The sequence below is a fragment of the Lissotriton vulgaris genome, chromosome 2_2 (genome assembly GCF_964263255.1).
Source record: "Lissotriton vulgaris chromosome 2_2, aLisVul1.2, whole genome shotgun sequence".
NCBI lineage: Eukaryota > Metazoa > Chordata > Amphibia > Caudata > Salamandridae > Lissotriton > Lissotriton vulgaris.
Window position 1 is genome coordinate 157101181 of NC_141688.1, and position 22589 is coordinate 157123769.

The 22589-nt window shown below is 43.0% G+C and overlaps 1 protein-coding gene across 1 annotated transcript in view; it reads right to left on the reverse strand.

The window, feature by feature from the left end:
- Positions 1-22589, reverse strand: part of ANO3 (anoctamin 3) — a 1465374-nt gene that overhangs the window by 111043 nt on the left and 1331742 nt on the right. The window contains exons 21-22 of the mRNA XM_086959492.1: positions 20584-20729; positions 14431-14583 (exon numbers count right to left, since the gene is read on the reverse strand). Of these exons, the coding sequence (XP_086815618.1) occupies positions 14431-14583; positions 20584-20729 (299 nt within the window). The remainder of the gene's footprint in view (positions 1-14430; positions 14584-20583; positions 20730-22589) is intronic.

A 22589-nucleotide genomic window follows, 5' to 3' on the forward strand; every position in this document is an offset into this window, starting at 1 on the left:
GGCCTTCGGGTTCATCTTCCGACATGAAGAACAATCCTCCACATCATGGTCAGAACTCAAACACCAGATGCAGTCATCATGCGGGTCGGTAATAGACATCATTTTACCGCACTCCCTGCAGGGCTTGAAGCCGGTCTTCTTAGATGACATTGTCGAAGAGACAGGATACAAAGAAGCAGAAATATGCAACAAAAAGGCAACAAAGTACCAGTTGGCTACAGAGATTCCCGATAACCGTTAGCGTCGACGACGCGGAAAAAAGGGAACTGATGTCATCACGCCGGCGTGGGCCTATTGTAGGCGTCGATGACGTCAGTGGAGTTGCGAGCGAAGCCGTGTCTCTATGACGTCCGAGTCCACGTTGGCGCGAGGCTACGAAAAGAATTTCCGAATGTTGCTGATGCAAGGGGGATATTCACAAGGTGAGGAATCCACGCGGCAGATGTATCTATCAGAAATCCGCGAATCAGCGGGGACGAATTTTCAGCCAAGCACTTACAGGGTTACAGCAGCAGGTGCTCCAGCAATGCTCTGGGGGGGCCCTATCTCCCCAATGCTGCGTCAAGCCTTGCACCTGCTTCAAGCAGGCGCAGGGTTTTGACGCAGTCCAATAACTCAATATTCAAACAGTCCCACATAGATGGATCATCTATGTTAGGTCCATACACAACACAAAAAACATGTTTATGATTTTCCAAGTCGATTTGGACTACTGCCCATCTACCCCTTTTATCCACAGCAGTTTTGATAACGACTAATCTTAGATATTTTTGTTTCAAAATAGCAACCCCTCTAATAGAAGCACCTAATGTAGAACAAACTATTACCTCATAGCCTAATTGTCCTAGTAATTTCTTATCTTTAAAACAAATGTGAGTTTCTGATAAAAAAGCAAGATGAGGGTTATACATTTTGAGTTCTTCTTCAATTGAACGCCTCTTATTCTTGCTATTGAGTCCTGCAACGTTCCACGCTAAACATCTAAACTGATACATCACCTAACTAAACTGCCTCCTTCTCTCTGTACAAAACTATTAGTGTAAAAATACAAATACAAGTGCTTCAACATAATCTTTTTCCATAATCTTAATTCTCGTGTTGTCATTTTAACCCCCCATAGAATACACCACCGCCACCCACTACCCCTGAGCAAACCTCCCCCCACCCATCTGTCTCTAAGGGGAAAGCACCCCCCCATATCCTGCTACCACTGGAAAGGCAGCCTAGAGGAGAGGAGACATTGGAGGGCCCCCTACCTACCCCTACCAAAGAGAAGAAACATAAACTGAGAGGGTTTTTTTCCTTTTTGTTTCCTCCTTTCTTCTTCCTTCTTCTTTTTTCCCCCTTTTTTTCCTTTCCTTTAGTGATTATGATTTATTCTAATCGGAAAGCATACCAAGGGAGACATCAACCACCGAAAAAAAAGAAGGAAATAAAAAAAGTGAAGAAATAGTGAATAAAGGAGGATGGATCCATCACAACCCCTATTTGTACCGCGATATATAGAAAGACACACAAAGGAATAAACAGGCTAAATTCTTAGCTTCCCAAAAAAAAGGGGGGGAATGGCAGAAAAAGAACCGTATTACCAATATGCCTGTATATCAGCATGCCAAATCACATCAAACTCCAAATTATCTCAGTAATTTCATACAAAATTATCGGTCTTTCGTCCCTTAATTTTCTTTAGCTAAATTTCGATAGTGCTAGCTCAGCTTCTCTAACATCAGTGAAGAAATATGTGTGGCTGCTCTTGATCACTTTCAGACGAGCTGGCTCCTGGAGAAAAGCCTGCCCCCCCAATGATTTAAAAGAATCAATAAGCTGGCGTAGTTTCTATATTTTCTCCATAGTGGCCTTGCTCATGACAGATCTAACCAAAAAAGTAATTTCTCCTATTTTAACAGCAGAATCAGATCTGGCTTTAAGCGCCACCGCCTGCCTAAGTAAAAAGTTGCCAAAATAAATCAAAAGGGGACGGGAAATTTACTCTCTCGGTTACTATGAAATATTGGAAGTCTACGTACTCTTTGGAGTTGTGAATCCCAATCCCACTCTGCCAGATCGGGGAAGGCCTTCTGGAACAATTGGACAACATAAGCACGTGGATCTGCCCCTTCTAATCCCTCAAGTATGCCGAAAAGTCTGAGATTTTGCCTCCTTTGGCGATTCTCCATGTCTTCTTTTTTATTCTGTAAGCTCTCGATCTGCGTATCATGTTGGAGAGTTAGCACCTCTGTGCGAGCAGATAATTCTTCAACCCCAACCACCCTTTGTTGAAGTTCTTCTACTTCTTGCATAATCCCTCCCAGTTTGTTGGTCACTTCTAATAAAGAATTTTGCATCTTGCAATTGTATTCTCGCAGCTGTAAGAAGTGCTGTTGTGCTTCCTTTCGATGTTCCATTAAAGTTTTTAATATTGTATCAAAATGTTAGGGATTAGCATCTAAATTCTCAGTATCTGCTGAGGCCAGGTGGCTAGTTTTATTAATCATGTTATCGTTATCACACTCATCTGTTGTAACTCAAAATGGAGTGCCCGAATCAGCTTCATCTACTTCCATTCTTAAGTTTGTCTGTGGTGTTGTAATAGTTGACATGAAAGCAGCGCCAGATTCTGACGGAGCCTCAGTCTCAATTAGAGACATAGATACAGAGCTTGCAGAACTTGCCATCATTGGTAGAGCTGTGGAAAATACGGGAGAGATGGGAGGGGTAGGAGCAGGGGGATTTAAATCCTCCCTTACTGTATCCCTTACAGCGCTGGCAGCACTAACAGCACTGGCTGCGCTGACATTCGAGTGTTCCAACTCCGTAGGGCTGTTACCAGATAAACGTAACACCATGTTTTTGACCCCTCCCTTCGCCTGAATTCACTTGCGAAAAGGGCTCTCCTCACTAAGCTGTTTGCCTCTTACATTCGTGGTAGAACTGACAGCCATGGAAATTGAGAGACTAGAATTCTTTCCTCTTTTTGATTTAGTTTTTGCTTTAGACCTCCCCTTTTTGCGTCCTAATTGTTTTGCCACAGAAGCAGGAGAACTAGTTAGATCATCTTCCTCAATTATCTCTTCGTAGTCGTCATTAGAACACTCATCACCCACGCTGAGAGTGATCGCGGCGCTGTTAGGTGCAGAAGCCGGTGCTCTTTTTGCAACAGGGGCCCCTGTTATTTCATGATTCTCGGGCTCCGCCACAAAGATCAGTCTGGATGTTTCTAGGCTTGGATTAAGGTCTGTAAATACCCCTACTTGGTCGTTTCTTGGTGCAGTAGCCGATTTAACACCTCCAGCGAATCTGATTATATCTTTGCCAGTGTCAGAGTTCTGTATAATTACTCCATTAGCGCTTATTGGATCTTTCCCAGCGCACAAAATAGTGGCTTCACTTCTGCTGGGTGGCCCGTTATTTATTACCTCTGAGGTTAGTGCAACATCATTACTAGGAAAAACAACAGTTGCAGCATTTCCAACATTGTTTCCAATAGAAGTACTAATCCTTGAATTGTCCTTAGCACTCTGTAATTTATCTGCTAACAAGAGCACCGAAACACGGATTAGCGGTTTACCTTGCTGCTGGACGAGCTTTTCAGGAGCAGCCTAGGGAGTGGATACAGGCGTGGACACAACCACAGTCATCTGTTGAACTCTTCCGAGTACGGCACTCCTCCCTTTGTGGCGGCTGTGACCTCCGTTACTGCACCCTTACCCGCCCGAGTTGATCTCGGTGCATTCTTAGGTGCCATATTCCGCGCCGCCGAGAAACTCAGCGTTCCTCCACTCGTTAGTGTGCTCACAGCACACGGGGTAGCTGACAGAGCCGTAGATGGAGAAAATCCTGAGTAGCCGCACCACAATCCAGCAAACCAGGATGCCACTGGAAATCGAGTGGCCAGCAGCCTCCAAGAATATTGAGCCAGGTAGAACCGCAGCATTCAGGAAATTCTGCAAGGTGAGAGGTCACTAGATTAATGGTAGTTTATGTCCGATTCTGCTTTCTCCGGCATTTGTCTTTTGAGATTCTCTCTCGTAGGGGAAAGCAGGGAGCCTCCAAATGTACTACCGCTCCGTGGCGTCTTCAACACACCATCTTGGATTTCCCCAACTAGAACCTACAGCTTCCTCCAAAAAACACACAATTTACAACTTTTTTATTTAACACATGGACGTGTTTGGCATTTTCAACTAAATCTCACCCGGTCTTAACTCCTGTAAAATATAAACAAGATATATTTTTTTATTTTACTTTTGAAATCCTTTCTCCTCTAAGAATAATATATATACACAATTAAGTCTTCTCTTGTTACACGTTTCCTCTGATAACTTGGGTCCCTAATATAATTTCACACACAGTCATCAGCACTTGCTCCATTTTCTTCTAGGGGAAATGTATATGTACTAAAACGTTTCTGACAACTCCTATGAAAAAAATAACATTAGATGAACAAAAGTGTATTAAAGACTGAAATTTATACATTTAGCACATATTTCGTAAACATATGCACACATGAATCAAATATTATCCCAGAATAAGTATATAAATAGATTAAAAGAAAGAAGTGCCAGATAAAAAACAGAACTGATCCAGCATTTGGTTTCGCATACAATTCATTTTTCATGGGCTACTATAATAAAGATGGCTGATGATCTTTGACTGAAAATGAGGAAGGATGTTCTGATTGTGCTAAGCAACCGAAATATCTGTTGTTTCACCCCGAATGTTCAAATTGTGGAATAACTTGTGCCAGTGCTTAATTTGTAAAATATTAAGGACCAGGGCTCTGATCGGGAGGCCACTGCAGCTTGCACCACCCATCGCCCCTGTCATTGCTGCCAAAACAACTACTAATCATTTCTCTTGCATGTAAATGCGACAGTTCAGATTATTCAAGGTCGCCAAACCTAAAGGAATGGCTGGTGAGGAAGGTAGTAGTCATTTGTTAATGTATATTGTTTTCACAAACAACTGTTATACTGATCATCTGTAAATTACATGAGCAGACTTCCCATAATGTGGTGCTGACAATTAAGTGCCGATGCTGAGCCCCAGAAACCAATAAAGTGCAGGTGCTCAGCATCGGAAAGCTCCGGCTCAAATTAAGCACAGGCTTGTGCCCAGTAGTAATGCCACTCTTTCCTGGGCTTTATGTCACTCTCTCAGGTTTCAGTTCCTGCAAGATTGTAGGGGCAAGTGGAGCCTATGAAGATGAGACAGGGATTACAGTGGACCGAAACACCGATTAGCGGTTGAAAGAAGTTGAATTTTCTGTTTGACTGCATTACCAGTGGTGGCATGGGTTTGTGGGATCAACTGATTTTCCTCTTGCTGACAGTGATTGTCAAGATGGGAGTGGGCAATAGGACAGGGCACAGTCTCTAATTATATGAGGGTGAGGGGTTATGTACGATTAACTCGGGCCCACCTGTACCACCAGTACATCATGGTAGTCTAAGACCACTCTGGTTTTCTTCATCTTGTCTTGGTTTGCACTTGTTCTTGAAGCGCTGATGACGCACGAGGCTTGAGGGTGAAGCAAGTGATGAAGTGGCTTAGCTGTGAAGTGATAGCAGGGTAAGGCAGAGAGAAGAGGGTCAAAGGAGACTTGTTTCGGCCCTCCTCATGAAGAAAACAAGGAGATGAAGAAAATATATGTGCTTGATCAGTGGGCAATTTGCTGACTTTAGAGTAGTTTTGGGAAATGCAAACAGGGTTCGGAAAGATGACTAGCAATGGAATCAAAACTGGAGACTATGGAAAAGAGAATATCAAGAATGGAGGCTTCAGCCTGGGCAAAGGACTTAAAGCTGATGAAACTCAATAGACTAAGTAATTACCTGTATAGAGTGTCACAGGAACAGCCTGAATTTAAGGGCAAAGCAGCAGGGTCTATTTTGGTGATGTTGGCACGATTAATGAGATGTACACACTGTAAATATAACTATCAGTATTGTGGGATTTCTAGAGGTGTCCTCAGAACACTTGCCTGTTTTCTGAGAAAACTGACACCGACCTTGTAAAAAAAACCCTAATGCCATTGTGGCCCTCACCTTTGTGATCCTTTCCTGAAGAAATCGTGTCTTTTATACATAAACTGTAGCTGAAGTGGCAAGGAAGTCTTCTCTTTCCCAATTTTAGTTCAACAATCAAGACACATGTGAGTGGCACCTAGGTGGTGAGAATGGAATTAGTGAGCTTCAAGTTACTTCTTTCCTCTGGCGGTTGAAAAGGCTATCTTATGGTGAAACCTACACCTTCTCTTAGATGGATGCAACACTCCTTAGAGGGCGTGCATTGGATGCCACTGCAGTTGTGATCTCAAGGGGGTACAACCCATGCATCTGACTCTGCCTGAATCCTATCTCTGGTACAAGTAGCAATGCTCAGAGACCAGAGGAGAGTAGTTTCCTTTTTGTAACACTCATGAACGTGAAACTCTAGATTGTTGTTTGTTTTGCTTTCCGCTATGGGAGCTTCCTGCATCCCCCACATACTTCTGAATAGCTACCCGGTACCATATTCTACCCTTGCCCTTTCTCCAAGCCTCTGCTTGTTACACTTTATTTGTTCCCTATGGTTGTTTATATTATATTTTGGGTTCATTTGAAGTATTGTAAATTATTTGTGAACTTTTGTCAACTGTACATTATCATTTGCTTTCCAGAGGTGGACACCGTGACACCTGGATGCAACCTACGTTTTGGTAATTGTTATCATGCTGAACTGCTGTTTCAAGCATCTCTGTGTGACATGTCGCTTATTAAGCACTGAAAAATATATCAAATGTTAATAAACCATAATCAATATCTCATGACATTTAAGCCCTGGACTGATGTGGATGATAAGCAAACACCATCTTTGGAAATTATTAGTGCCTTTCCTGTAGTGCCTCATTTTGTAAAACTAGCACTTATGATATCATATAGCCCATCCATTTTTCCCAATGTGTGCAAGGTACTTAAAAAACTATAAAATGACTCCCTAAATCTAGAAAGCTCTTGCTGTCGGTTAAGGTATTCAATCACAACTCTTCCTAGAACACACAAATGTTTGTGTGTCTACATAAGGGCTTTTTACTAGGGCTTCGTAATATGTGATCCTGTAATGAACAATACTGTGGGCCAAGGAATTCCCAGGTGCAATATTACGAAAATATTCTCATTTTGGAAAGGAAGATACAGCATAGGAATAGTACCAAAATACTATATGTTTCCCTTATTCTGCGAGGTACAAACGGTGTTATGTGGGTTTTACTTTCCCGTCAAGTTTCTACAGATGAAAATCGTGCAGGCAAAAACCATTGGTTCTGATCTACATCTGCTTACTGTGCTCAGTCTGATTAACATACCGACTAGATGATTTAACAGATCTACTCCAACTCCTGAATTGGTGGTTCTAGGGGGGCATGCTGTATTTTGAATGCAGATTGCTTTTTTCATTTACGTTTTAATATTTTTCAAATATTTGTTCGCCCTTTAAGGAGTAGGAAAGAAAATCCATGTCATGCAAAATGTTCATAATCATCTTGTATAGTTTTATCAGGCCTAGGCAGAACACGTGCAGTCAGCGGACTTACAAAAAATCTCTGCGAGATCCCGCCCTTGAAAACGCCTGTTTTTTAGGTCTCGTTCGAGACCTACTGTGATTGAGTCGGCTCTCAACGGAGCCAGGCCTGGCCACGAGCGCCGATTGCACATTGTGGACGCGCATGACCCAGCCTCCCAGAGCCGTGCACATCTCCAGAAGCACATCTCCAGATTGCCAGGGTCAGCCATGCCTCTCCAGTCGCACGCGCACACACACACTGCATGCGAACACACACACTGCATGCACACACACACTGCATGCACACACGCTCACACACAGGTGCCAAGCCCCCCAAGCCCCACTTACCGCCTCAGCCGCCACTCCTGCCTTCTGCTGCCACCGCTTCTCTGGGCCATTCACTCCGTGGGCGCGGACTTCTCGCAAAGACGGAAGTCCCGCCCCACGACTGCCGTGAGCGTGCACATCCCGAAACCGGAAGTTCGGGAGAGTGCACGCTCACAGGCTTGTTATGCCGATTGGTTTATTTATTTGTTTCACGTTGTGCCCACACTCTCACCATCACCTCACAGTTTGTGAGTCTGACTGACAGTGCCTCTCTGCTGGCACATTTGTTGCATTCGTAAGTATACCTTTGAATTAAGAAATCCATCAGTTTTGATTATCTGTAAAAGTATTACTAATTTACACTCAAATGGCTATGTTTGCATAACAAAGTAATACTTATATATAGAAAATGCTTTGTGAATTCGGCCTTTTTTTGTTAAAGCGACATGTTTCAACATAGTTTTTATGCATGTGACTTTTGCACCAGGATGGCTCAGTGAGTACAACTGTGCCGGTTTTAAAATGCTGTGACCTGCAGGTCATGAGTGTGAATCCCAGGAATGCTGACTTAACTTTCCATTCTTCCAGGATGGGTAAATGGAGTACCATTAAACTGGGTAATACTTAATTCTTATATTTTCAATGCCTTTTGCCACTTCCAAGCATTGAAAATATAAGAATTAAGTATTACCCAGTTTAATTGTACTCCATTTACCCATCCTCACCCTCACACCCCCCATTCACCCTCACACCCCTCACTCACCCTCACACCCCTCACTCACCCTCACACCCCTCACCCACCCTCACACCCCCTCACCCACCCTCACACACCCTCACACACCCTCCAACCCTCTCACCCTCCAACCCTCTCACCCTCCAAACCTCTCACCCTCTCACCCTCCAACCCTCTCACCCTCCAAACCTCCAACACTCCACCCTCTCACCCTCCACCCTCTCACCCTCTCACCCTTCACCCTCTCACGCTCTCACCCTCTCACCCTCCAACCCTCTCACCCTCCAAACCTCCAACCCTCTCACCCTCTCACCCTCCACCCTCCAACCCTCTCACCCTCCACCCTCTCACCCTCCAACCCTCTCACCCCCACCCTCTCACCCTCCACCCTCTCACCCTCCACCCTCTCACCCTCTCACCCTCCACCCCTCCAAACCTCTCACCCTCCAACCCTCTCACCCTCCAACCCTCTCACCCTCCACCCTCTCACACTCCACCCTCCAACCCTCTCATCCTCCAACCCTCCAACCCTCTCACCCTCCAACCCTCTCACCCTCCAACCCTCTCACTCTCCACCATCTCACCCTCCAACCCTCTCACCCTCTCACCCTCCACCCTCTCACCCTCCAACCCTCTCACCCTCCAACCCTCTCACCCTCCAACCCTCTCACCCTCTCACCCTCCAACCCCCTCCAGCCCTCTCACCCTCCAACCCTCTCACCCTCCAGCCCTCTCACCCTCCAGCCCTCTCACCCTCCAACCCTCTCACCCTCCACCCTCCAACCGTCTCACCCTCCACCCTCTCACCCTCCAACCCTCTCACCCTCCAACCCTCTCACCCTCCAACCCTCTCACCCTCCAACCCTCTCACCCCCCTCACCCCCTCCAACCCTCTCACCCTCCAACCCTCTCACCCTCCACCCTCCAACCCTCCAACCCTCCAACCCTCTCACCCTCCAACCCTCTCACCCTCCAACCCTCTCACCCCCCTCACCCCCTCCAACCCTCTCACCCTCCAACCCTCTCACCCTTCAACCCTCTCACCCTCCAACCCTCTCACCCTCCAACCCTCTCACCCTCCAACCCTCTCACCCTCACAACCTCACACACCCTCACCAGCATAGCAAAACAAAACAAAACACAACAAAACACAGCATAGCAAAACACAACAAAACACAGCATAGCAAAACAAAACACAACAAAACATAGCATAGCATAACAAAACACAACAAAACATAGCATAGCATAACAAAACACAGCATCGCAAAACAAAACACAACAAAACAAAGCATAGCATAGCATAACAAAACAAAGCATAGGATAGCAAAACATAGCATAACAAAACACAACAGCACATAGCATAACACAACATAGCAAAACACAACAAAACATAGCATAGCTTAACCCCTTCGGTGCGGCGCACGCTCAGCGGACGTCGCGTGCACACACTCGGTAGTGCTGCGCACGTCTGCTGAACGTTTCGGCCCCGCCTGCGCAATTGAACGTTCCGCACCAGCGCAGAACGGTCGGCGCAGCGGAGGGGTTAACAAAATACAACAAAGCATAGCAAAACATAGCATACCAAACACAACAAAAAATAGCGAAGCAAAGCATAGCATAGCAAAACATACCATAGCATAACAAAACATAGCATAGCATACAGCATCACTCAGCACAACCACTGCATCGCTCAGGGGCACCACAACATCACTATGCGCTACCACAGCATCACTGAATGCCACAGCATCACTCGTTCGCCATCACAACATCACTCAGCACCACCACAGCATCAATCCGTGCAACCATTCAACAACAGATGGTTCAAATATGTTCTCTCAATGTTTCAAGCTTTATTACAAATGTAACAAAAAGATGTTGATATTTCACTTCTGTTCTTGGATTTTCGTCACAATAAAATACACTGAACATAATGTTCACAAAAGTTATTTACAAAAGTTTAAGCTATTGCCATTATAAATTACAATAACTTTTATTAAGTATTAATTATTGAAAAAAAAATAAAAAACATTGTTATTTGTAATATCAATACATGTAAGTCACGTAAATACAACGCATATTGCATTACAAATGCTATAGGTGTCACATTTGCGAAAGTTATAACTATGGCATTGTAAATGACAAAGCTATTAATTTCGCTATTTTCAAAAACAAAACCATAGCTCAAACTTTCCTAATGCGAGACCTATTGCATTGCTATTTTCAAAAACAAAACCATAGCTCAAACTTTCCTAATGCGAGACCTATTGCATTGCAAATGCTTGTTTTTTTTAATCCACTACCACACAGTCGCTGCCCCTTTATCTCACTCTGACAGGCTCCTGACCCTCCCCCTTGCGACACGGTTACCATCCTTCTCCTCCCGTCTTTCCACTTCTCGTGTTTTACCTCTCTTGCTCTCAGGATCGGGATTCAGTAAATGTACGATGATTAAAATGAGTGGGGTCTGTAAATATGAGTGTGGTGGCCCCTCGCGGGAACCACCGGCTCAAATTGAGCACTGGAGGAAGCCGAGTGAAATTATAGCGAACAGTTCCAAGTGAAGTCTTAATGACGAACACCCTCATATTCCCCATGCATCCGCAAAGTCAGTGAGTTGGCAAAAGGTAAGTAAACAAACAGATCTTTTTAGAAACATTTAAGTAAAATCGCGAGAGGCTGTTTCCAGGGAGCAAATAAGGCCTACACAGAGATTGTGTCCCATATCTAATCGGCCTACCGAAATAAACATGCACTTAGCTTTTCTGTTGGACTGTACAAAGTCAAGCACTGGTTGTGTTTCAAGTATGGAGAGTTAGCGTTGAAACTCTGTGGACAAAAAAGTAATGGTCCTTTACAAATTTGCGTGTTCTACTTGAAGGATACATTGCTGCCATTGAACTTTAACCTGCCACATGAAGCGCATACGCACTGTACAGAGACATGCAGGGGCGCTGCTAAACAATGCATCTGAACAAATACATATTTAAGAGAGGGAAGTCTCCTATCGCTTCTTCCAACCAATGAGACGTTCTCAACAGCCCTGTATAAATTCGTTTCCGTTAACAAGTGAAAGTGTGCACCTCGTGATAACACTGTCATAGCTGCCAAGGTTTCAGATTGTAATGTGTGACATTTCCATAATTTCAGTTAAATTATGAGTGGCATTTCAGCGACTATGAGTGACACTTTCTCGCAAGCAAAAATCATGCAATGAAGACTAGGGAAACTTCTTAACATCAGAAATTACATCCATTTGAGCAACAAGAATCTCCAAGAAGTTCTTGAAACTGCTGCAGAGCACCAGAAATGGAAGGGCGCTAACCCTAGTGCTACCTCCTGACAGATGAGAGAGAGCCCTCCTGGCAAAAAAAAAACCACCACCATGACCACGGGCATCGGCGCACCGTAAATCACACCAGATCAAATGTGTGAGTCACTCAGTGAATCACACATTTTGATCTAGTGGGATAGTGCGTGCAGCTCTGTGTGACAGACAATAAGAGACACCACCGTGCAGCGACACAAAAGGTTTACCTGGCTGTGGCACGCCGAAGACTGTACAACACACACGACACAGTGAGCCGAAGACAGTACAACACACACGACACAGTGAGTCTCAGACTGGCTGCCTCTTAGACACAGAATGTGACTAGCGTTAGAAGTACTTACATTTCTTACTTAGTAAGTTACTGAGTGTGTTGAGATGTAAAATTGATACTTGTATAGCGCACTACTCACCCGCAAGGGTCTCAAGGCTTTTGTACGAATACTGCAGTGGAACCCATCCTGGCTTTCCCTGTGAGGCGTCCACTCCTGGGCACCCCCAAGGTGGAGGCCAGGCATCCTTAGCGTTGTGGGGGCCGTTGTGAAGATTAAGCAAGCTATTGCCCAGAGTTGCAGAGTGGGACTCCATGATTGGAATAGGCACAGAGGCAAGAATTATCAGGTCCGTGGAATTTTGAGCCCAAGACCAGCCGAGTCGGGGAATTGAACCCTGGTCCCGGGCTAGACCTCTGCATCAGGGTCTGCAGCTCTAATCATTGAGCCACACTTCTCCACTGTGAGTTCAACTTGTTCTCTCTCTGGCTGCTAGCCACGGTGGTGAGCCCAGGACTAAGCCGCACGGCGGGGGTGACTGATGTGCGCCTCGGCCGCCTGCTTCTCGTCGGATGGCGGTCAGCACTGCGCGACATGTGGGGCTAAAAAAGAGAGAGTTTTCCCTATTCAACCCAGAAAGGACCGGGAAATATCACAACCAAAAAAGAATTCCTTTCTGTGTAATACAATTTTGAGGCATTAATATAGCTTGCAAACAATGACATTCATTTGGATCAATTATATCCCCGACTCACCATACATTGCATTTAGATCAACACAAAACGTTTAATGTATCTGAATAATTTCTATTAAAAAAAGTTACTTCCATATACTTAGTATAGACACTTTATCACAAGTAAAAATAAAATCATATACATCTTTCAGAACAACAATATGCATATATTTACTAGACATAATACATAATTCTCAGTACATAATAAAAATTTAACCAATTAAAAACAATTTGTCAAAACAGTTTGTCGACGCGTTTCGGTGCTTCGATGTTTGGAACACCTTCCTCAGGACTATATTAAGACATCTTCTTTATTTATTGCAATTTTATTTTGCAGTACCAGTTTTGATCCGGGAGTTGAGATAATAATGGGTACTCCCCTTCCACTCTGCTTTATCATCAGAGGATTTGATAGTTTGTGCAAGACCACCCGAGTCAGTAAATGGACTCCGTTTAGGCTTTATATTTGTTGTTTCGGTTTTTTAATTTGGACAATCCTAAGCCCTTATTTCTTTTAGAATCGCACGATGATCTTCCCTCTTCATTAATTTGAGGTGATCAGCAACGTCTCTCGAAAAGACGAATGCTCCGCTTATCCGGTCTCCCTGGTTGCCCGTGTACTGAGAATTATGTATTGTGTCTAGTAAATATATATATGTTTGTGATGATCTAAATGCAATGTATGGTGAGTCGGGGATATAATTGATCCAAATGAATGTCATTGTTTGCAAGCTATATTAATGCCTCAAAATTGTATTACACAGAAAGGAATTATTTTTTGGCTGCTCGACATGTGCACACTGCAGCGCCAGTTTCCCCGCACATGCTGCACAGCTGCGCGCCCGTTGATGCAGCCACAGGCCTCTAGATGCGGCCCGGCAGCTCTGCCATCATGGTGAGACTCTACGACTCAGAGTTCCGCCACCGGCCGCTTCTCCCTCCAGAGGCGCCGCACTCACTGCATGCCAGTTAACCACGTCTTGTCACAACTATGGCAGGACCCAGAGACTTCTGGTAATTCAATTGGGCAGCAGGGTGAGTCTCCTGACGTGATGACTCACTCTGTCATGTGGTCAGCGCCAGGCCGGAATCGAGCCAGCAATCTGCAGAACTGCACAGTTTTGCAACATTGTAGCTACTATTAAGCGGCAAGCGACAAAATGAAGCATATTATTCAGGCACGCTGCACGGGCTCTGCCAGAGCAGCTTCCGATGTCAATTAATGTCTCCTGAGTCTGCGGGGAGCGAGAGCAGACTTATGCACTCAGAGCAGCCCCCCCGCTCACACAGGTCAAGAGCGCGCTAGCAGCACCCTGGCGTTAACTTAGCCAACTTTCAATGCGTCAGCAGAGAGTGGGCAAATGTGTGACAATGCATTTCAGTGCGGTGATGCGGAACACCACTCTGAAATGCATTAGTGTCACGCCTGTTGCGTGACACTTGGCAGGACTGCACTGTGCACCGATTCATTTCGCAAAAAGGCAATTTTTTTTCTTACCAATATCTGTTGCTCTTGCTGGCATCGGTCTTCTCCACTGCGTCACAAATTTGTAAGCATCCAGTCGGATTTCGATGATGTTGTTAAGCAGTGCCAGCAGAGGGGCGAGTGGGAAGGCAGCTACAAAAATGGTGGTGAAGCCGAACTGTATGACTAGGAAGAAAGAACATATGTTTAGCACTTCAAGATCACATTGCCTTGAGAGCATCTTAAAGTTGCCAATCACAACAATGGTGCTGGAAACATTCTCAGAGTGGGGGTGTTGGCATTATTTTGATATAAACAGGCGTAACAGTAAAAGCGGCTGGCGGGGTAAGTCGACAGACAGAATAGGGAAAACAAAATAAAATAATACCACTTACCCTGCGGCGAGCGCACGGTAAGTGGTATCATTTATTTTTTTATTATGTTTTCCCTCTTCTGTCATCTGTCTCCCCCCCCTGCCCGCCCCCTCCCACCGGCGGCTTTTACCTGTACCTGCTGAGCCCGTATAAAAATGAGGTCATAGGGATTGTGAAAAGTCCAAGAGTCCCACAGAAAACAGATGTACAAATGTGCCACACCCATTCAGTAGGAGAGAGGAAAGGGTGTGATATGAAGTCAGTGATGCATTTTAGAGCACTGCTGTGGCAGAGTGTTGTCATTTAGAAACAGCACATTTCCCGTTGAAATACCCACTAGATTTGCATAGACATACAGTTCACGGATAAAACTATATCATGCACAAACAATAATGTGTGGAAACCAGGTTTCAGCAAATAATACTAATTAACACATCACTAAGTCAAGTCAAGACACACATTATTTATTCGCCCACTAAAAGCCATAAAAGCACACAGATAAAATCATTAAAAATACAATACCTAAAGGAGTTACTATTCATACTTAGAAAATCTGATTCGCCTGAATTAATTTATCTAGGGCTGTGTATATAGACACAGATAGAAATAAAAGCTGATCATTAAAAATAAATTCAAAATGCTACTCTAAATATAAAATTCAACACATAAAGTGCAAATGTAGCAGAGCATATGCAGGTTAAAGGAGCTACAAAAATAGGCGCTTATGTTCCCCAGAGAGCATTTGACGAGTTTAGCCTAACTACACCTTAGCCTAAAGACCCCTGTAAAGAAACCTGCAACCCCAAAACAAACCACGGGTGAAGAAGGCATTAGTAAACATAATAATGCAGGACTTACTTGAACAAATTGTCCGGGTTTAAGGAGCGGGAGAATAGATATTTTATGCAGAGCGTCATAAAATTTACAGAATAGTTAAATGGAAGGTGTCCTGATCAGAAAAATTGTGGCATGGACATGGCTTTAAAGCACCAGGCTACGTGTAGCCTTTAAGAAAGACCAGTGTATGAGGTTCAGTCTGAATCTGGTTAACACAAAGCAATGGTGCACGTTAGTAACCAGAACAAATAAGGCCGCACCTGTGGGGTCAAATTCAGTGTGATATAGTTTCTGTGGGCTGAGCTAATTGTTTACCGTGCCTTATCCCCTGCTGCCAGGCCAGGAACACTTGTTTGATATTCCTAATATCTGCTGGGTATAAAGATCCCAAGTAAAGTGTCTTCATATGTATTCATCCTATTCAACACTTAAGAAATACAGAAAATTGTACCTCATTTATGCTTTTCTAGCTGCTGATGGGTTTAAAATGTGTGTATAGTTATTTTACAGGCATTTGAATGTTGTAGTGGGATAGAAAAAAACAGCACCATACAGCCTTCCTTTCCACACCCGCTATAGTCATCAAGACCACTATCACTTTTAGAAGATCCTCTCATTTTGCGGTCAGAGGAAAAAATGTAACACAATTACATTTTTTTAAAAAGAACCAACAAATTGTCATGAAATACAGCCTGATATTTGACCTTTGTCTTTAAAGGCACAGCAGTAAATTTGGCAAGATAAGCACACAATCTGAAGGCATCAGTATAGATCATTCACTAAATTAACTCCATCATGGCTATATTGTCCATCATGGCTACATTGGAGGTCACAACAAAGAAGATCTATGTTACCACTGCTAAAAGGCTGCAACAATGTGTGATTAGTGTAACCATAAGTTATATCTCACGCCATTACTTGCAATATTAAATCAGGCGGAAATACAGTAAAGTTAACTATTGGTTTTAGCCATTTCCTCCAGATTTAGCACACAATGGTAAATGAGGCCTTTATTAATCCATTAGAGTCAGACAACTTGCCAGGTTAATGAGAGCAAAGTTTGCATTTGTAGAACTACCAGCTGCTCCAGATATCCAGAACAGGTTACATGCATCATTGTGCCAAAAGAGCTTCCGCTGGTCTGAGGAATCAGTACTTGTTTTCAGTGTCCCCCAACTTCTTTCCCCCATTTTGACTTCTAGATGCTGATTTTCTGGCTCTGACTTTACCTGGGCCCTGCTAACAAGACCCTTGGCCTGTGCTCAATGTAAAAGTACATGGTAGTTTGGTATGAATGCAGTAGGCAATGACAGACCCCTGTAAGTCCCTAGTATATAATTGGGCAGGGAGGTTTAGAGCCCAGTAGATTTTCTGCACTGGAGTTTATGCTACTAGGGTGCCTGCTGTCATTTTAAAAGACGGCCCTGTCTTGCAGGCTGCTTTTACAATGAAATTCTACACAAATTAGACTTTGGGTTTAAAGGTACTACTTTAGTTCTAAATATGAGTCGCCCCTAAGGATTCCCCTAGGTGCCCCAGGAGTAGGGTGCCTTGTAGCTATAAGCAGGGACATTATAACATATGTTTTATAACCCCCGATGAGGGAAGAATTGTCAATTCTACTTCCCACATTGTAGTGAATGGCTCTATAGGCTAACATTGTAATATTTTATTTAAGTATAAATATTTATAGGAGCCATGTACATATATTTCAAGGTATTAAATTAATAGCGAGATAAATCCAACAACTTGCCATGCTTAGATATATAATACATATTTACAGAAAGTAAGTTATTAAACATTCTTTATGTGAGCCAAAATCCAGTTTTCAGTGCCCTCTCCTGATAGGCCAGTCTTTCCCAGGCTGAGGCAGAGCTGCTTGATGTGGTGTAAAGTGTCCTGTCAGAGTAGACAATGGATTTCCTGTGGGTGGAGATCTTTGGCTGCAGAAGCTAAAAGGCAGGAAGGGGGAGGGGGAACCAAACTGTTCTTCAAAGGAGGAATGAAACTTTAGGACAGCACAACCTGACCTCTACATCCCGCAGCCCCCAGCCACACAGGAGCCTCAATAATTAGATTAAGCAGAGGGGTGGAAAGGGAGTGTTAGTAATATTTAACCATGCCAGTAGGTTGGCTTAGACAGATCCAGCTCCTCTTGAGAGATTTCCTCCATGTTGGATTTCGGGGCCAAGAATATGCCCCACCCGGGTGGCACCCCACACCCCTTAAAGAGATAAGAAGAACAAGAACTGCCCAGCTGACTCCCTGGCCCACACCAAGACTTCTGCACTCCCCAAGACTGCACCTGCTGCACACTGTGGGACAAGCATCAGAAGGACTTTGCCTGACTCTGAATGTCTAACTGTAGACTTCCTGCAAGCTACATGTTAACTGAGCCCATCTGCCTAATCTCCACCAAGAGCCCCTATCCTGAAGAGCATCCAGTGGACCTTTAAGGATTTGACCATGTGCATTGAGGGAATTGTAGTCCAGGCATCTCAAGGACCACAGTGGAGATTCTGGACCCTTGGATTTGTGTTTTGGACATTTTGAACCCTCAAGAGGAACTTCAAGAAAAAGTTTGGAGCAACTTTTTGAAAAAAAAGCTCCATAATGTAACTGACTGGACATCAAGAGTCAAGCCGGCTACCTTAAACCGTGACCCAGCCTGGATTTCAAGTTCGGCCCGCTAAAAACTCCAGTGCTCCAGTCCTACAGGATTTGACGGGAGCCTCACAGAAGGTCAAGCTGATGAACCTGCACAGAATATGTCCTAACAAAGTGCCTTGCTAGACCTCAAAGGAAAGGGCTCCAGGAAAACCGCTGAGTGTGAAGGTGAAGTTTTGACTGCGGGCTCCCGCTTAGTGTATCAGGCCAGGGCTCTATCGCAGTTGGCCTCAAACTTTGACTGTGTCCCGGTCAAGCAAGATCAGAAGCTCCAAAGTTGCACTATATGTTTTTAAGTGGTTACACTTTAAAAAGTGTGTATCTCGGGTTCACGACATTGGATTTTTTTTCGTTTTGGTATCTATTTGTTCATAGAATATAATCTATTATTATAAATTGGAGTTGGATTTTTATTGTGTATTGTGTCTTAATGTATTGGTGTTTTTAAATGTTTTACACACTTGTTTCCTAAGTTATGCATGCCTGCTTGTTGCCAGTTACCAAGGGTTGGACAAGGGAATGATTTATTGAGACCTTGACTGGCCTTTTGTTTGTGTTTGTGGCCTGATTATTAGTTGTAAGTCACTAGTTATCACTACTAATAATCCACGTTCCAACAACTGGCATAGCACCAGTACTTTCGGCAAAAATTTCATAACATCTGCTTGCCATGTTTTGGTACCTGGTGGCATGATTATTTTTTCGTTTTTTGGAAATTAGATATGTTTCTTAATTTTGACTGTTCAGAACTGTTGTTTAAACAATATTTAAAACATGAAAAAGTACCATTGGTGCTGCATGTTTTATAGGGTGAGCCATCTGATGCACTAAAGCTGGTAGCTATTTAGGGGATTAGTAAGGTGAGGCTGCACTGTTCCACCACCTATAAATTAGGTGATGGAACTTCAAGACTGGTGGATGAGGATATCTGCTGGCTTAAGGCAGAAAATATATGTGTTCTAACCGCATAATCACCCTCTTTATTGGTTTCTAGACATTTTCAATAATAGTTCACAGTTCATCGTGCTCCCTTTGAAAATATTATTCCACCAAACTCACCCCAGAGCGACGAGTTATATCATTTTATTCAGATGCACAATGGTCCTTATTTAAACTTCTGCTGTGTTCACCTTATGAATTGGATTCAATCACTGGGAGCTCATTTAGGTCCAGATTTACTAAGTTCTTACATTATCCTTGCATTACATAAATCAGCAAGGCATCACAGTTGCTTAAGTGACATTACCAAAAACATCAAATCATTTGGGTGACCTTGTGTCATTTTCCACATACAAAGTAACGCAAGGCAGCGTATCCCTTCCTACACAAGAACAATCCCACCCACAATGTAGTGCAGCATGACAACATTGGCTCTAAGCATCCAGAAGTGCATCAGTGCAGGGAGCAAGCTGCACAGTCCCAAAATAGTGGAGTTGAGCTCTCTCCCATTCATGCAACACAGCTCAGCAATTTGCCTTGCTGTGCTGTGATGCATGAAAGGTTATTTAATCCGCCCCTTAGGATTTCTTTCTGCACCAGAGCAATCCCTAGAGCCTTATTCCTTTGTTTGTAGGAGTTGCAAAATTCAGAACAAGTGCATAGTGGAAATAACAAGGCAAAATTTCTCCTTGTTACGCCAAGGTCGGGGAGGCACACCATTTTGGCGCATATAACCAGTTTTACCTACATTAGTAAACCTGGGTTTGCATCAAAATACATGGGTGGATGCACAGGAAAGTTGATGCTCCAACCATGTAATGCCTCTTTGCTGAAGGCTATCAGAAGGCAGAGCAAAGCACTGTGTTGCTTTACTTTACACTTGAAAAGTGATGAAAAGCAACACATATGGATTTGCACGGATTTGTAAATGAAATTTAAGCACTTGCGTTGCCTTCCGCCAACATGTGTGGTGCAAACACAACACAATTGCTTAGTAAATCTAGGCCTTAGTGTCTTGTGATAATCATATCTGCAATGCCTAATGCTATAATAACTGCAGTGAATTGAGACGATGCACTGCTACTATTAGAAGAGCGGAATTACGTTACTGTTTTAACACAATTATATTTCAAGAGTTAACGCAGGCATTTTGCTGGTGTTGACCTGTCACATTAATTCCCGAATGTGAGTCAGGATTGTGGCAATATTGAAAATATAGAGTGATGGCAGAAAAAGGGCACTATTGCCCATACTGAAGAATTTTCCCACGACCCAAGCACTCAAAATTAATCTACAATTGATTGTTATGGGTAATTGCACGCAACTGCATCTTCAAACCAACATCACATAATCTAAGTTTTGGACTTACCCATCTCCAGGTACTCTTCCATTAACCCATGTGCATTCATAGGCTGCAGGTTCCAGTCCTTTTCCCATTGTGGAAGAGAAACCTTATTTTCCACCGTCTGACCTCCTTTTCTTATCTTTCGTCGGGACCACCAATTTTGCATTAACCTACAGGAGTCACAACAGTGCGCCATTTAATTTCTAACACCAAGAAGCAGTATATAAAAATGTGTAATATCACAAAGTGCAAACATACAATCAGAACAGAAAATAATTTTAACTCCATGACAGGTAAAGAAAACTAGGCCAGGTAAAATTGTGTATACACCGACGTCATCTCAGATAATTTCTGAAATTTCGCATTACAATTGTTATACAATATGCCCAAGATTACATTGCACCTCTTCACATAATTGATATTCCGTTCAAGTAAAAATCCTTTTGTGAGAGTACAGGAACAATGAGAACAAACTGAATGCGAGAGACTGTTGTTGGTTCACATGCGTGTTTGTGCCCACTTGCATCCAAGAAGGACCGGAGGTGGCACTCTTAACTATAAATAGCACAAAATGCCTGATGACCATTTTGCATACTAATGTGTAATTTCATATAATTCTTTTAACAGTTTTATACTTCCTTTGTGGAAATTATGAAATTGTTTTCCAGGCTTGAAGAAACCCTGCTCAAACAATAAATATGTTCTGCTATACAGTCAAAAGTCAATGTTATATTTGAGAATAATATAACCTTGAGAAAATCTCTGGAGATTGTCAGTCAGCATATGTCTTTGTAAACCGCTCACTATACACATGCTGTGGTCCCTTCGAGTGTGCAACAACCATATAAGTTGGCAGAAGTACGGAACATAAAATGAATCATTTTGGTTAAGATAATATTCTAATTTTTATACAATAAAATGTAGGATTTTAAACTGGTAACAATAAGCATCAAGGATGTTTTTTACTGCGAGAGAGAAGCCAGACAATGAAAGAAAAGCTCTCCTTTAAAATCCAAGATGACCAGAGCCCTTCCTGGAGTCAATGATCCCTGTAAAAACATTTTAAAAAATCAACAACCTCCCTTGTAAATAGCCTGGCCACTGTGTGCAATAATGTCTTTCCTTGACTAGAAAAGACGCAAAATGTCCATCTCCAGAGAGTTCGAGAGAGAGGATGAATGGCTTTCAACAGCGCAGATGCTATTCCAAATAAATTGGAGGTGAGCCCCTTCTAAATTATTGTCCAGAGATATTTTAAAGCTGGGAACAGCAGGCGTGCGGCTAGAAGAGACTAGCCCGTCTCAGTCTTTCAGTATTCCAGTTAACCGCGTGTGTCACAAACAATCAAAATAATCTTGGCGCATTCTTGGTAGCTTAGCCTGCTTGGTTGAGCAAAATAAGTACTTAAGTGCTTGCAGGAGAGGTGCTTAACAAACACAATAATAATGAACGAAATGAAGACCTTTCATGTCCAGATCAAAATTAATAAGACTAATAAAGCAAAATGGTGAAAACTTAAACAAGGGTTTAAAACATTATGGGACCATTATAAATATCATTATTATAAAAACAAATATCCTGAAAAATCAAATATGAATATTAAAAATAAATGAGAACCTCAAACAATTGAAATATGCCACCAAAAATAATAAATGATTACAGTTTAACTTTAAAATACAGGGAAATCGAAAAATAATGAACAATCAATGAAACAGATTTTTACATATTCCCCAGAGAACTGACAAGGAACTTTACATCACATATGGTTCACCAGAGGACTATACCTGATATTTCTATATATGAATACTAGAAAACTGGGTACTTCAAGTGGGAGAAATTGATCGAAACCAACGTTTAGTTTCATAAAAGAAAAAAAAGGTAATGCTAAAGCTTCAATCCAATCTACAAGTAAATGCGTCGTATACATGACAAGTCACAAGTGTAATTGGGGGTACACGGTACAGGACTCGCCTATCGGATAAGGGGGTGGGGGCTTTTTGTTACTTTATTATTGTTTTGCTCTTTGCTTA